This window comes from Anguilla anguilla, chromosome 1 (genome assembly GCF_013347855.1).
Source record: "Anguilla anguilla isolate fAngAng1 chromosome 1, fAngAng1.pri, whole genome shotgun sequence".
Classification (NCBI taxonomy): domain Eukaryota; kingdom Metazoa; phylum Chordata; class Actinopteri; order Anguilliformes; family Anguillidae; genus Anguilla; species Anguilla anguilla.
The window spans coordinates 21990206-22004429 of NC_049201.1; the positions used below are offsets into that span (position 1 = coordinate 21990206).

General features: G+C 41.8%; 1 protein-coding gene across 1 annotated transcript in view; it reads left to right on the forward strand.

Moving 5' to 3' along the window:
- akap6 (A kinase (PRKA) anchor protein 6) overlaps positions 1 to 2860 on the forward strand; it is a 161663-nt gene extending 158803 nt beyond the window's left edge. Inside the window, exon 15 of the mRNA XM_035383451.1 lies at positions 2633 to 2860. Within this exon, the coding sequence (XP_035239342.1) occupies positions 2633 to 2677 (45 nt within the window). The 3' untranslated portion in view covers positions 2678 to 2860. The remainder of the gene's footprint in view (positions 1 to 2632) is intronic.
- The last annotated feature ends 11364 nt before the right edge of the window (positions 2861 to 14224 follow it).

The following is a 14224-nucleotide window of genomic DNA, read 5'->3' on the forward strand; positions in this document are numbered from 1 at the left end:
AGGGGCCTCTCATTATGTGCGGTGACAACAAGCAGTGCGCGGGAGAAGCCGGCGGTGTGTGCAGCCTTGCCTGTGTATTTCACAAGGGAACACGCGCTGGCAGCATTTGCGTCCTGCTGCGGCTATTTGTGGCCTGGAAAGATCTGGAGGGGCTGCTGGGTGGCGCGCTCTGTTAAGAAGCTGTGCGGACGGGCTGAATGCGAACCATTACATTACATTACATGACATTACATTACATTACAGGCATTTAGCAGACGCTCTTATCCAGAGTGACTTACACTACATTTACATAGCATTTACATTGCGTCCATTTATACAGCAGAATACATAATGAAGCAATGCAAGTTGTACCTTCTTCAAGGGTAGTGTGCTACCCGTCTGGGAGTGGAACCTGTGACCTTCACATGACCAGTTCCTTACCTATCATACTATACTGCTGCCCAGGTGTAACTGACCGTATCTTCTCTATGTCTTCTACGATGTTGGCGACCCCCTAAGTTGTGCTCCTGCAGTTTGCTACTGCACATGGAGTGCAGGTTGGCTGGAACTCGGTTGGTGGGCTGCAGATTGAAAAGAACACCTGCGGGAAGTCTAAATCTACCGCTAGATATTAGTCATAACAGCCGAGGTCACTGTTACCTTTTTGTTTTTTGAAAAGGACCGATAACACTAGACACAATGAAACTCAGTAAAATTTAGAGCTAAATTTTAAATGTCCGCCACCATGCAAATCAATAAAAAATCCAGTTGCCATTCCTTTATTTCTGTCTGGGTGAGGTTAAATGGAAATTGTCACACTTTTACAACAATTGATTTTGTAACAAAATTGAGATAAGGGAAGTGTTTTATTCCACAGACCATTCAATAGATAAATTAATAAACAAATGCAATGTAATGCAAAATAGCAGTGGAGAGGGACAATTCCAAATTAAAACAAACAAACGTATTTCTACAGAATGCAAATGCATTTTATTTTCATATATATTATTGAATCGATATCAAACTTGAATCCACTGCCACCCATTTCCTTTTTCTTTACATCTGCCCAGTTGTTTTGATTTTGTCTGTCCTGTGGTCTTTCATTTCAGCGATATCCTGTGAATATTGATTGGCGCGGGGTGTGTGAAGGGTTTAAACAGTGACTCAACCCTGGGTCCAGTGAGCTGCAGCGTCCGCATGCTTTCCTTCCAGCTGCGCTGAAAAAAAAACACTTGGATGAGCCTAAAATTATACTTCAATTTGCTACACCTACATTTTTTTTAGGGTTTCTCCACTGAAAATTTCATTTGAGGTTTTAGGTTCATTTGTGTGACTGCAGGCACTCACAGGCACGTGAGTCAACTTGTCCCGGGTGAACCGATTTAGTTTCCCCTGACCAACCCGGAGAGTTTTAGCATGTGGTATGGAAGGAGCAAGGGAAAGCGAAGGATTGCGGCCCTCCAGGACCAGAGTTCAGTCGCAGAACGCGAGGCTGTGGTCGGTTTCTGAACCGTCTGCTGTATTTGTTTGATTTTGGCCCTGAAACTGACCGTCAAAGAACGCTCGGACCGCCTGTGGAGTATTAATACTCCGGGCCTCGATTGGTTCGGCTCGCGTTTACTCCACGCGGTCCCCGCGTCCTCTGGCGAGCCGGATGACATCGTTCCTCGCCGTGCGAAGCGGCTGACTGCTCATTGGTTTCGACGGCTTTTACGGGCCGGCACCGCGATCGCCACGCAGGGGCTCGGCCTCCCCTGCTCCTGCGTGTGCGACGGCTGCGCTCGCCTCTGTTTACCCCTCTGTCTCTCAGCCTCGCTCGCGTCTGAATGAACGCAGACGTCGCCGGCCGGCCGCGCCGGGGGACGACGGGCGAAGGTAACCGGTTCAATCCGGACGTCTCCGCCTGATTTTGGCGGCCGTCTGAGACGCGCGTCTGGAGTGGTCCTAGACGCCCGGTGAAGAGGCGCTAGGCGTTAAGCTCCTCGGTTGCATTCTCGCAGCCGTTTCTCCGTTAATCCACATCGCTGCCCCCCCCCCCCCCCGCGTCTTGCTGCGTGCCTTAATTACCCCCCCACCCCCTGTCTCTGTCTCTGCCACCCTTTCCCAGCGGCGGGTTGGCCCTGCGCGCGAACGGCGGTGAACCCCAAGCTCGACGTCGGGACGCTCGCAACGCGCCGTCGCCACGGAGAGCGAACGCGCGCGAGATTATCGGGCTCTTTGGCGTTGTTTCGTAACGAGTCCTGGGTTCGCTCTTGGCGCGCTCCCTCTGCTTCACGGCTCCCTCACACAGCGCCGCCCGCGCAAGCTGTTGCCGGGGCATCGAAACCGACAGATTGATTTGGCCGTACCCGCGGCTTATCACCGCCGACAATTGGCCCGCACTCTGCTGGCTGGAAAACTGAACCAGTGTCAGTGTTTTCGGTAGAATGTGGGTAAACTGTCGCGGCCTCGTTGTTAACTGCGATTCTTTTAGCACAAAATAAAGAGAATATTTTGTGGTCCTTTATGCTTTTGGTTTGTTTTGTGAATTCAGTCTCTTGGTAAATAAAAGGTTCGGACATTTTGGGAAATTCAAGAAATTAAGTTGCTACTGCTATGCTACAGGGGATTGTGCTCTGACAATAGAACTCCTTTTTTTGTTGTTCTTTTTCAGAAAGTGTCCGGCGCCCTTGCCCCCAGCTCCAGGCCCAGGCCCTGAGCGGGTGGGGAGGTGGGGTTGCCCCTCGTGCCCCCCGTCCTCTTGTGTCGTGGCTCCATCCCCTGGCGTGTGGCTCGCACCGGACCGGTCCTCTGGCTGTCCTTGCTCCTCCTCCTCGCTGCGCTGTCTTTGGCCCCAGCTCCGATGATGTCATCAGTACGGCCCGCCCCCTCCCCACCCCCCCCCCGCCACCGTCCTCTTCCTATGGCGGACCCCGGGACTGAGCTACCTCAACGGTCGGCCGCCAAACTCGCCCCTCGACCCCGACCGCCGCCGCGCGCGTCTCTCGCTACCGGCCTCCCGCTCCTTCTCTCTTTCGCGTTCGCGTTCGCGTTCTCCGTCTCTCTCTTTGTCCCTTTCCCTCCTTCCTTTCTCTCCCTTTCTCTTCCACCCCCGCATGGCGAATCTCTCCCATCCCACCATCTCACCAGTACAACAAGCTGCAAATGTGTGAAGTCCCGGGTTCTTCTTCGCCTGAGTTCTTCTGCGCCCAGTCGAAAGCAGGTAGGTTTTCAGGAGGACCTGCGGTAGGCAGGGTCCCCGTGCCGTCTCTCCTCAGAGACCTTCTCCCGGGAAATCGGCGGGCGCTCCGGGCTTCCGAGGGCTTGTGTTTCCACGCTAGTCAAGCAACGCGAAGGTAGCGGAACTGGAATTCGGACCTGTTGTTTTTTCGTCCAAAAAAAAGGCAAATCAAGTAGTTGTCTATCTATGCAACACGGCCCAGGTTGGAAACAGCTGCATTGTGTTGTGTAAGATGAGATCGCTGGCTGCTGACGTAACTCAGTACACCGTTTCTTTTTTTTTACGTTTCCTAAGATAAGGGAAAAAAAAGTGAGGAAATGTTTTAAACCTATAAAGAATGTGTGCCTTGCTGTTTTTTCTTATACCTTTTGTTAATACACTGCTTTTCCCAGTTAAATGTTCAAAAAACTAAGAAAGAAGAAAAAAAAAACTCCAAAATAGCAAGGTTGAGATGTGTGAATAGCGTCTGTATATATGTATAAGTGCAAACATTGGTGTATAATGATGGTATAAATGCTTCATGTTTGTGTAATACTGTGTGTTCAGTGATGTGGAACATAATAAGCCTTAAAAGTGCTAGACTGCATGGTTAACACTATATGAAATGTTGACAAATAAACTTAATTTATTGAACACAATTTTATGAGTTTGTTTTTTTTGCTTTATTCAGAAGGATGTGTGAAAAGGTTGTGTCTGCAGAAGGTGGGTAATCCAAAGTAGCAAGCCCTCACACTCTACTCTGCTGTTTCCTCAGGGAAACATTCTAGATGGTCTAGAAAAGTATTTGATTGATTGCATATATGCAGCACCTTATGGATCTCAAAGTGCTGTGTTCACCCCTGCCCGGGAGAAGCATGGCAGCCATTTTGGATGAGAATGTGAACCACACACCAGCCATCCAGGACACCATGTTAAGCAGACTTGACCATGTGATGTTTCATATCACAGTGAGGCAGGAACTGGGTTTGTGGTCTAAGCTGACAGCACCTTTTACAGCACCCCATCCGTGCACTGATTTTTTTTTGTCTGGCCCAGAAAGAATATTGTCCCCTACTGGTCTTACCAAAACCAGTTTTGTCAATAAACTGATTTTGGCCAAGATATCTCTGATACAGACACCGGCCACATGCAGCCTCAGCAAACTGAAGTGATGAGACAGGAGGAATGAAGTGAGAATCTAAAATGAAATAAGTTGGTGCCCCACAGGTGAGTAAAGAGGAATGTGGTCCAGGTTGTCTTTCATCTTGGAAGGAAAGTCAAGTACTGTTTGAACAGCCTGAGAGAAGGAGCTAGTGCTTCTTTTTTTGTCACTGTTTTTATTTGACCTTCGGTTCACAGTTTGATTGGATCCTGGCAGTAGTGCCAAATAACAAAATAGAAGGAAATTGTTGCAAAGCACTGTGTGTGCCCCAGCACATATTCGTTTCCCTGCACATCCAGTTCAGGTTTGTCTGTCCATCTCACAAAACCTTTTATCTGGATATCTGAAAAAATGCAAGCAAACTCTGTTTCATTTTGATTAGCGTTTTTATTTCAAATGTTCTCATTTAGCGTCTTATTAACACACATCAATTGGTGATAACCTGAAAGTTTTGAATAACATAAGTTCATCTTCTGGTTGCCATTAATGGCAAAGAATATCAGAGGCAGTCACCAGGAGTGCAATCAATAATCACAGAGTGAGCAACTCAACCATAACTTTACAAAAGTCGCAGGAATGTTTTAGTAATGATTTACCAAGGTAGCTGCTGTGCTAAATATTTAGCAGCAATAAAATTCAACATAATTTTTTCCTTAATGTATAGTTGCATAAATATTGGATTAAACTGTGGCTACTGTGGTTAAATAGCACCTACACATTATTAGTTGCTTAAATATTAGCCTACTTATATTTCTCTGGCTCCACACACTCAAGTCAAGCACACTGCCAGGATTAGAGTGCTTTCAATTCAGCACTATTTCAGCTTTCAAATGCTTCCTGAAACCAGAAGGTTTTGGTAGCAAACGCACCTCAGTGCGGTATCATTTGACATTAATGCACGCAAAAAATGTTTTGGTGGCACTCAAAAGAAGTGATTACTTAAAATTTCCCAATTTATTTTAATGATGTGATTTCATTCAGTAGTGTTTACGCATTTGAAAGTCTGTATTTACTAAGCTGTGTTTGCCAAACTGGTTCATTTAATTCCGCAATTTAACATTTTTATAATTCACTGGGTGTGGCATAATATCTATAGCACTGGCCCGCCTGATATTTTGCTGCAGTACCGGCTGTTGACACTGATAGAAGTGTATCAAAATTGATATTGTCCACATTGAATCAACCAAAAAAAATAATCGTCTTTGGACATAGCTGGTAACTTTAGACAAAAGGCATATCACTACCCTAAAGCATTCAAGAATAGACATGAATCCTCATCCTAGTCATTCTTTAGTGGCAGTGCACAAATAGGCATCTTTTTAAAAAATAGTTTTTAGTAGTCATACTGGGCAGTTAAAATCAGATTTTGTTTTAATTTGTTTGGCAAATTCAAACGAAATGGTCTGGGCTCTTTTATTCTTGAAGGCTTTCAATGTCCGTCACTCCTGACCTGCTCTTCCCTCCTTTGAGAGGCTGGACAGTGAGGCACAAGACCCAGGACAGCAGTGCAACCTCAGCTCTTCTCTCTCGCTGACCTTTCTGGGAGCCTGCAAAGCAGCGCGTATATAAAACAGCTGAGAATTGTGTTTTTTTTTTTTTTTAAATACATAAACCCCTGAAATATACCAATATATGTAAACAAACCTGTGGCTAATGATAGTTAATGCATCCATTGAGAATGTCCTCCTTAAAAGTTAAGCCCCTCTTTGGTATTTGTCATATTTGATCAGCGGGTCGGTTAGGTTTAGCATTTGATCTTGCCGCGGCGCTGAAGGAAGAGAGCATTCTTTGGGCACATCACACACTGCAGCAGGACTCTAGGGCCATCAGCGATTCAGCTCTACCGTCAAATCCCCGATCCATGCGCGCTGATCCTCTCCATCAACAAATCAGTCTCTCCTTTGATTGCCGAAGCTTAGTTGAGTGTCGCCCCTTTTTTTTCCCCTGTAATGACACATTTGGTCTTTTGGAAAAATGCATGTTTGCCAATGATGAAGGTGGTCTTTGTGGAAATGGGGGGGGAGAGGAAAAATCAGACCAAACAATGAAAAGGTGCCTGTTTGCAGTAAAGCAGGAGGGCTCAAGGAACAGGACAACAAGCCCTGAACATTGCTACTTATGCTGTATGCATTCTCTCTGGTCTTGATTTGTTTTCTGTTTTTAGAACAAGCTTTTATCCTTTAGATATTAAATATTTTATTCCCGGTGCGCATTGGCTTTACTTACCCCAGACGCTCCCATCATCATAATCTAGCTATAAAATATGAAAGCTTCGCTTTGATTATGGTAAGGTTTTATTTTGTATTCATGGCAAAATATGTGAAAGATTCAGATGCATTTTGCCTCAGCAGAAAGGAATGGACAGTTAAATAGGGGCTGCTGCTAGCAAAGGGGAAGAAGTGACAATCATGACTGATTGCTTCAATGAATTAGAGGAGAAATATGTTCTTTTCTTTGTCCCCACAAGAGCATATTAGGGCAAAAAAAAAAATAGTTTTCCCCCTTTTTTTTCTTGCAATTAACAAGATATTTTTGTGGGGAATGGAAATGACTTTAAAGGTGGTAAAGGTCAAGTGTATCGAACCATGGTGGCTTAGCAATTACAACCCGTCAGAGTGTTTTGATTTAGAAGCTGTGCATAAGCACGGACGGAAAAAATTAATAAGACGGCCGGCCTGCGTTGAAAAGACCACTTGTCATCTCGCCAACGGGCGGCAACATCAAGACAGAGAGGAGGCGGAAACGTTTTTTCATGTATAAATTCAGGAGTGGAAAATAAAAATAGTCCAGTTATATAAATGTCACAACTGAGGAATGTCACTCTGGGTGTGGCGCGCAAGGAGTCTTCTCAAAAACAAGAGGGGGGAGGTTGAGAGCCATTGAGATTTTAGCGTAGTTTTTCCATGAACACTGACCACATTCCAAAGCCATTCCAGCTCGCTCTCACTGTCCTGATGTAATGAATATCCCTCCCTCTGAAAGAAAATGCTCAAGCAATGAAAAAGACTTCATTACGACACTGAAAGTACAGTCCTCTTTGCAGGATAATGATGTGATGACAATCGCGGTTGAAATGCTGCAAAAAAGCTAAGTACATTCACGACTCCAGCCTTTCTCCAGTCTTTTCTTACAATGGGAATAAATGAGTGTATTCACATTTTCAGGGTGATCTCTACTCTGCCAGGTAATGTACCAGCCTGTTGAGCACACACACACATACACACACACGCACAATATACAAAATATACAAAATATACAGAAATATGGACTCAACACCTTCATGTTTTCAAAATTTTAATACATCCATGTGTTTTGGCTTATTTTTCTATTAATTTGTCCCAGTCATACTGAAAATGAATAGGTGTGTTCATTGTGTGCAGTCTTTTACAAATCTAGCCTATGTTTGTCAACATTTATAATACATAGATTTGTGACTAATATTTCACAGCCATTATCTGTAATATAAAAATGACACATTGCACAGTTATGTCAGCAGTGCCAGAACATTTATCATAGTAAATGGGGTGGCTTTTAATAACAGTCATTTGACTGGTCCTACAATCAATTCTTTCCTTATCCATAAAGTTCTTAGTGTTCAACCTTGAATAATGCGCCATTTTCCCAATAATAAAGCCTTTTCATAAATGCGTGATGTTGCTTTAAAAGTTTATCACTGTCACCAGTACAGGAATGATAAGAGAATCACAGTGCATCGTCACAGGTTCACCTTCACACCCACAGTACTTTACACCTGATGCTAATCAATGAAAAGATGTTCAGCTATTGTGCTGTAATGACAAAATAAGTCAAGTAAATTGCATTGCGAGTGCACGCCATGAGTAAAACAAGATCAGTCACTAATAAATCTTGCTGCTTTTAACCAAAGTGACAGAATAAAACTAATAACAAATGCACAAATCCAATGTAAATAGAGCTTTTTTTGTTTTGTATCCATATTTCATTGCAGATCCTGAGCAGAAGTAAAACCAAACCAATCAGCAACACATCTCATTGTTTTTAACAGATGGCAGAACAAACCTAATAACAAATATACAAATCCAATACAAATAGATCTTTTTTGCCCCTAATAATTCCTAGTTTGTAATTAGGGATTAGTAAAGGTGCGGCTTCATTTTAGCATTAACTTAACACTAATGCCGGAAAGTACTGTCAAATGCTTCAGCTTTCACTGACAGCATTTCTGCTGCGAAGAGATTTTTTTTAATTAACGTTTTTTAATTCTTAAGATTTGTGCTATTTCCTTTGTGTGGTTGGATTTATTCCTGTTTCCTGATGCAGTGTTTTTTGCTATTGTAATAACTAATGGTGGCAGTTTCACTGAAAGAACCAGCAGTAAAGAGAGGAGTGCTGTGGCTGAAAACCTACTTGCTGTTCATGCGGTCATTTTCCCAGATTCAGCTTGGCTCTGTGACAGGTCTTGGTTGGCCATCTTGTTTTTGTTTGGATTGGCAGGGAGACACTGGACCAGTGGAATGTTCAGAATGCAAATATTGCAGTGTCCATGGAAACAGCAAATGTGCCATGTACATGCTAATATTTTTATTTAGCAAGCCATAAAATAACAGAGAACATAAAGTATCTTCCAAGATGATAAATGTTATTGATCACCAGGGGTTTTCTTTTTCTTAATACATATTTTTTCATACGGGGACCCTCTAAACAGCAGTCTCAGTAACCAGATCACACAAATAGTGCGGCTTCTGTCATTTTAAATAATTTAATGAAGTAAATTAAGTTCTCATGGACATATATTGTAGTAATCTGTCACGTTTAATATCATAACATAAATAAGTGTACATAGTGCTCCCTGGTGAACTAGAGTTTATTTATTTTTGGTCTAAATACCGGCTATTTTTATCTCCTTAACATAACTGACATGACATGTCCTATGTACAGTATTAGGATGGAGATTTTTTTAATCAGCTATTGGTGTACTTGCAAGATTTACGGTGAAATATAGGTTATACTGTATATATATAATTTTATGTTGCTTACCTGCTGTGCTTTTCTAGTGGTCAATACAATAATTTCTTGTTGCAACCATGTGGGAAGCCTCATGGTTGCAACAAGTAAACAATTAAGGTGTTTTTAATTTTAAAATGCCAGACAAAAAGGGAAGAATGCAATAAGCAAGATGAGCACCCTTATTTGTGCAAAGGTGCCTGTATTTTATGTCTTATCAAGCAGTGCGAAGTTTAAATGTATAGTCACAGCAGTTTAATACCAGGTATCATTAATTTTGATAGTAATGAATATATCTATATTGTTGGCTTTCAAATGGTTTACATTAATTATGAGGTTTCCAATTAATTAACAGGGGTAAAATGGCTTGGAACAGATATACTCACAGATAAATTCCACTGATACTTTCGTTTGTTCAAATAACATGTAAAGCATAGCAAGGAGAAGGACAAGGAAATTCACTACTGAGTAAGTTTAGATGTATACAAACTTTTCGTCAAATAATTTCAGGCAGAGATAATCACCAGATATCTTTGAGGCTTACCAGTGCCTAATAATTCACTGAGTAAAATGTCTGTTGAGGTTTTATTCCATTTTCTCAAGGGAAAACACAGGAAACCACGCAGCTCTGTACCACCATGATGTACCATGATGTATCCAAACACAGACCCGAGATGTACACCTACATAACAGGTGTCCAGAAGAGAATGCTCCCGGTCATGAAAGCGATGTAGCCACAGTCCAGGATGTCTGCGGTGGTAAAGAACGGCTGCTGACCTCCTAACGCTCTGTACGAATGGTAAGAGTGAGGGGACGAGTGAAGAGTAACGTCATGCTACCCTGTCAGATAGCCAAAGTTGGAGATGGGCCCAGCGCAATGGGTGGTGGTTTTTGATTGCTGAATGCAGAAGCTTGCATTTTGTAGTGATAAAAGACCTGGGGAATGACAGGGGTAGTGGCCCCATTACAGCACTCGCGAATAAGCTGAGACCATTCGAGTAATTTGAGGTTTAGGTGATTGGATTTCAGTTGTCGTCAAACCACATTAAGAAACAATTTGATATGAAATCACACAGGAGTACGAAAGGGCATGTGGAGCTTATCATCAAGAATAAATAAAAATGATGATGTCATTTTCACTTGGTCCCTCCAATCATTCATTTCCATATTGAAAGTTTTCCTGAATGCCCCGTCTCTAATTCCTTTCAGCAGTTAATTTATCATTTTTCTTCAAGCCACATATCTTCTGCAAACACATGAAAGCAATATTTCAAAATTCATTACAGCTCGCGAGTATAATGTGCGCGTGTTTCCCTGCTAGGTCCTCTGAATCACAACCTGTTGTATGTGACTCACTAAAAGCGAGAATTTAAAAGGACAAAAAGACAATTAATTGGATATGTTTGGACAAATTAAATTAATATATTAATATATTATAACATTATTACAAAAATTCCGAAGGAGCTATAATTACTAATGTATTTTAACAATGCTGTCATGCTGTAAGAATTAGAATAAGCTTGGATGGCAGTGACTTCAATACAAATGTATTCTGTTCTGTTGAAAAACTTTATAAACAGTGCCTGGTCTCTAAAACATTGCCATATGAGTACAAATTAACAAGATGTGGATCTGCCAATTAGCTGATCTATTTTTAGAAAGATGAGTATGTTCCTCACTCATGGTAGCAAATCAAAAATGAATTAACATCTCCCAAAATATGTGTTCTTATTTAAATCTGTAAACTAAAAGGAAATTTCAGTAACAACAACTAAAGAGCCACACCCATGTGTTTTGCATGCTACCATCAGCAGTGAAAGGTGTTATTTAAAATAATTTAATCTTGCATACTTGAATCTGTGATCTACAGTGCTAATTTCAAATAATAGTACCTCATTATGTTGCTACAAATGACAAATACCTGTCAGGCTGTGTCTAAGTAGTATGTAATTCCATGCGTGCTCTACAACAATAGACAAAGTCTCTGTGGATCATATTTTACGCCAAAACAGCCAAATTTGTGTTTGGATGACATGTTTAAGCTAAAGGCATGTTTCAAAAATTAATATCCATTTCCTATACATGTTAAATATATCAGAAGCGTATTCCAAATTTAGTTGTCATTTTTTACATCACGAAACATGGAAAATAATATTGTATTTTCTTTTATTCTGCTGCAGAATGTGTAATACACATTTGTGTCACATTGAATTATGCTTTGTATGGCAACATTTGAACCAGAAATGCAGTAACCTGTCAAGTGGAGAATATGTGGCTAAATACCATTTAGCCAAAGCTGTGTGTACAGGAGACCCTTGTCAGAGAAAAATAATGAACAGTTAGCGCTCTTGGATTCCTGAGCTTCTTCTTGCTCTAACTGAATATACAGCTTTTGGGTTTAATGTAATTAACCCCGTCACTGTATTTTAAAGATGGGAGAAGCAGGTCCAACATCTACCTCCTGAACTGGTGGCGGAAAGAGATGCTGAACCCACGATTACATGCAGATCATTGATATAAAGTTTCTTTCAATGTGCTTCTCTTCTTTTTAATTTAAGAAATGCCTTGCATGGAATCATTGCTTCTTCCTGAATTTCATTCCTCTCACATATTTCAGAAGAAATGCATATAGAATTATTAGAAGAGTCATTCCCATCTTCACAATACGAAAAGTACAGTTATGGGAAGTAGCTGCAAACAAAATTGATTGGGCTGAAGTGTTTAGCTACAAGGACTTTAACTTTTGAATGCTGTATCTAAGAGCAAGATTTGCATTTAGAGAGGTGTGAGGGAGACTTAGAATTTTGTATTTTGTATGTGCAATATGCAAAATATGTTTAGAATTTTCAGAGCTCAGATTTATATAATGTGCTTGTTTTTGTTAAGTTCTGGGTTTTTTTTAGTTTTTTTTTTTTTTAGCAAGAATAATGAACGGCAATCACCATGAGCAGTATCACTTTTTCGGTGTTATTGCTTTTTTCTCGTGCACAGATTACAGATCACAGTTTCAAGTAGACTGTAATAGTCCCATCTAATCCCTTTGCTATTCACACGCATGAAAAATGATGAATCTTTCGAGTCTGACCATTTTTGCTCAAGACAACATATTGCTTGGAGTAAAGTGATTGCAACCAGCAGATCAAAAATACCAGACCAAGTGCACTATTGAGGATGGAGTAGTTCAGTCCTGATTAGATAATTGTTACAGTTTTCTGATGAATTATTTATTTTATTTATCTTTCATATATCCAGGTGACTCCCATTGAGATCGCACACTATTTTTAACGCGCCACATAAAATACAACATGGCACGGTGTAGTACAAAAACAACAACCAAATAAAAATAATAAACAAAATGAAATGTAAGCACATAATTCATCCATTTCCCTGGAAACAATCTCTTCAGAAAATCCATCAGGCAACATGTCAATTCACTCAATACAGAATCTGACCCAACATGCTTACTGTATTTCGCATATGAGGTTATGCAGATTGGTGACCATCTATATATTCGAGAATGGTTTACTGGCATGTATTGCGATATCTTTACAAGCCATTACAGTGTATATTTTACATCACAAATGAGCTGGCAGAGAAAGGTGCAGTAAGGCATGAGACAATGTCAAACTGCCCAATGGCAATCTGTCTTTTCTATCCGCGTTGGCTAATCCATTAGCAGCATCGCCGAATCCTGGGTTGCCTCCGTGTGTTCTCATTTCTTTCCAGCCAAGTGCTTAATTAAGCATGGTAACAGAAAAGATGGATCTAAGTGCTTATTGTATTTTGGAAACTAGTTTTTAACAGGATGCACGTCCAACATTTGTTTTTGTCTTCATCTTCCACAAGTAACTGTTTACCTTCAATTAGCATGTGTCCACAGTTCCAGAGTTCAGACCTCCTAAACTTCAACTGCCTGTAAAATAATCAATGAGATTCATCAGTCAGTCGAACAATCTTGCAGATACTATCCGCATCTCAAGGACATGTCAGAGAGCACCACATTAGTTATATGGGAACAATACATGATATATGATTAGTTATATGATTTGACTGATATACTGATTTAATTATAACACACACAGACACCCATGCACACATACGTGTGTGTGTGTGTGTGTGGCATTAGCAGACAGGTCATTATAAATGGCAAATTCAAACTAGAGATCAATTAACAGCTTATTACACTTGGGGAATTGCCTTTTGGGTTGAAAAGAGAACCAGCACACACAGGGGCTCCCCATGAGAGACTTTGGGGAGCTCTGCATTAAGGTACATGTCAGAGAATAGTTGAAAGCCCAATCAGGATTTTGACCGCTTCCACAATTGTAATTTCACCTCCTCGACAAAGGACAGAGCGAGTTTTAAGTGGCTGGATTTTGCATAAGACAGGTATCTTTCATGCGCTAAAAAGAGAAATGAAATTGTAATTCTGAGTAGCAGCTCCAATTATCCACATTTGATTTGGGTGGCAGCGATGACCTCTGGAATCACAGACTTGCCATCTGGAAGGTCCACAGTTAATTTCCAGTGGTGGGAGAGCGTAGCGCAGCAGCACTGTGACAAAGGACGCAGTTGAAACTCGGAAACTCTCAGATACCTGTCCTCAACTTTCTCCTGCAGGGTAGTCTCTGTGAACGGGCAACTGAGAAAAGTAGTTGACCTTAAATAAGTAGCGATGAAGGAAAGAAACGTGAAAGATTTGGGAACTGGTGGCGGATACCTACGGGGCAGGGCGCCGCTGAGCCGAGGGGGCCTCCCCTGAATGGCAGGGCTGACCTGGGACGCGGCCGGCGCTGTTGCCAAGCACCGTGTTCCCGGCTTCACGTAAAAACCCAGGCGGTCGACGCAAAGCCTGAGGAGCAGGGGGGGGGGGGGGGCTGCTGGCGCTCGAAACCGCGTTT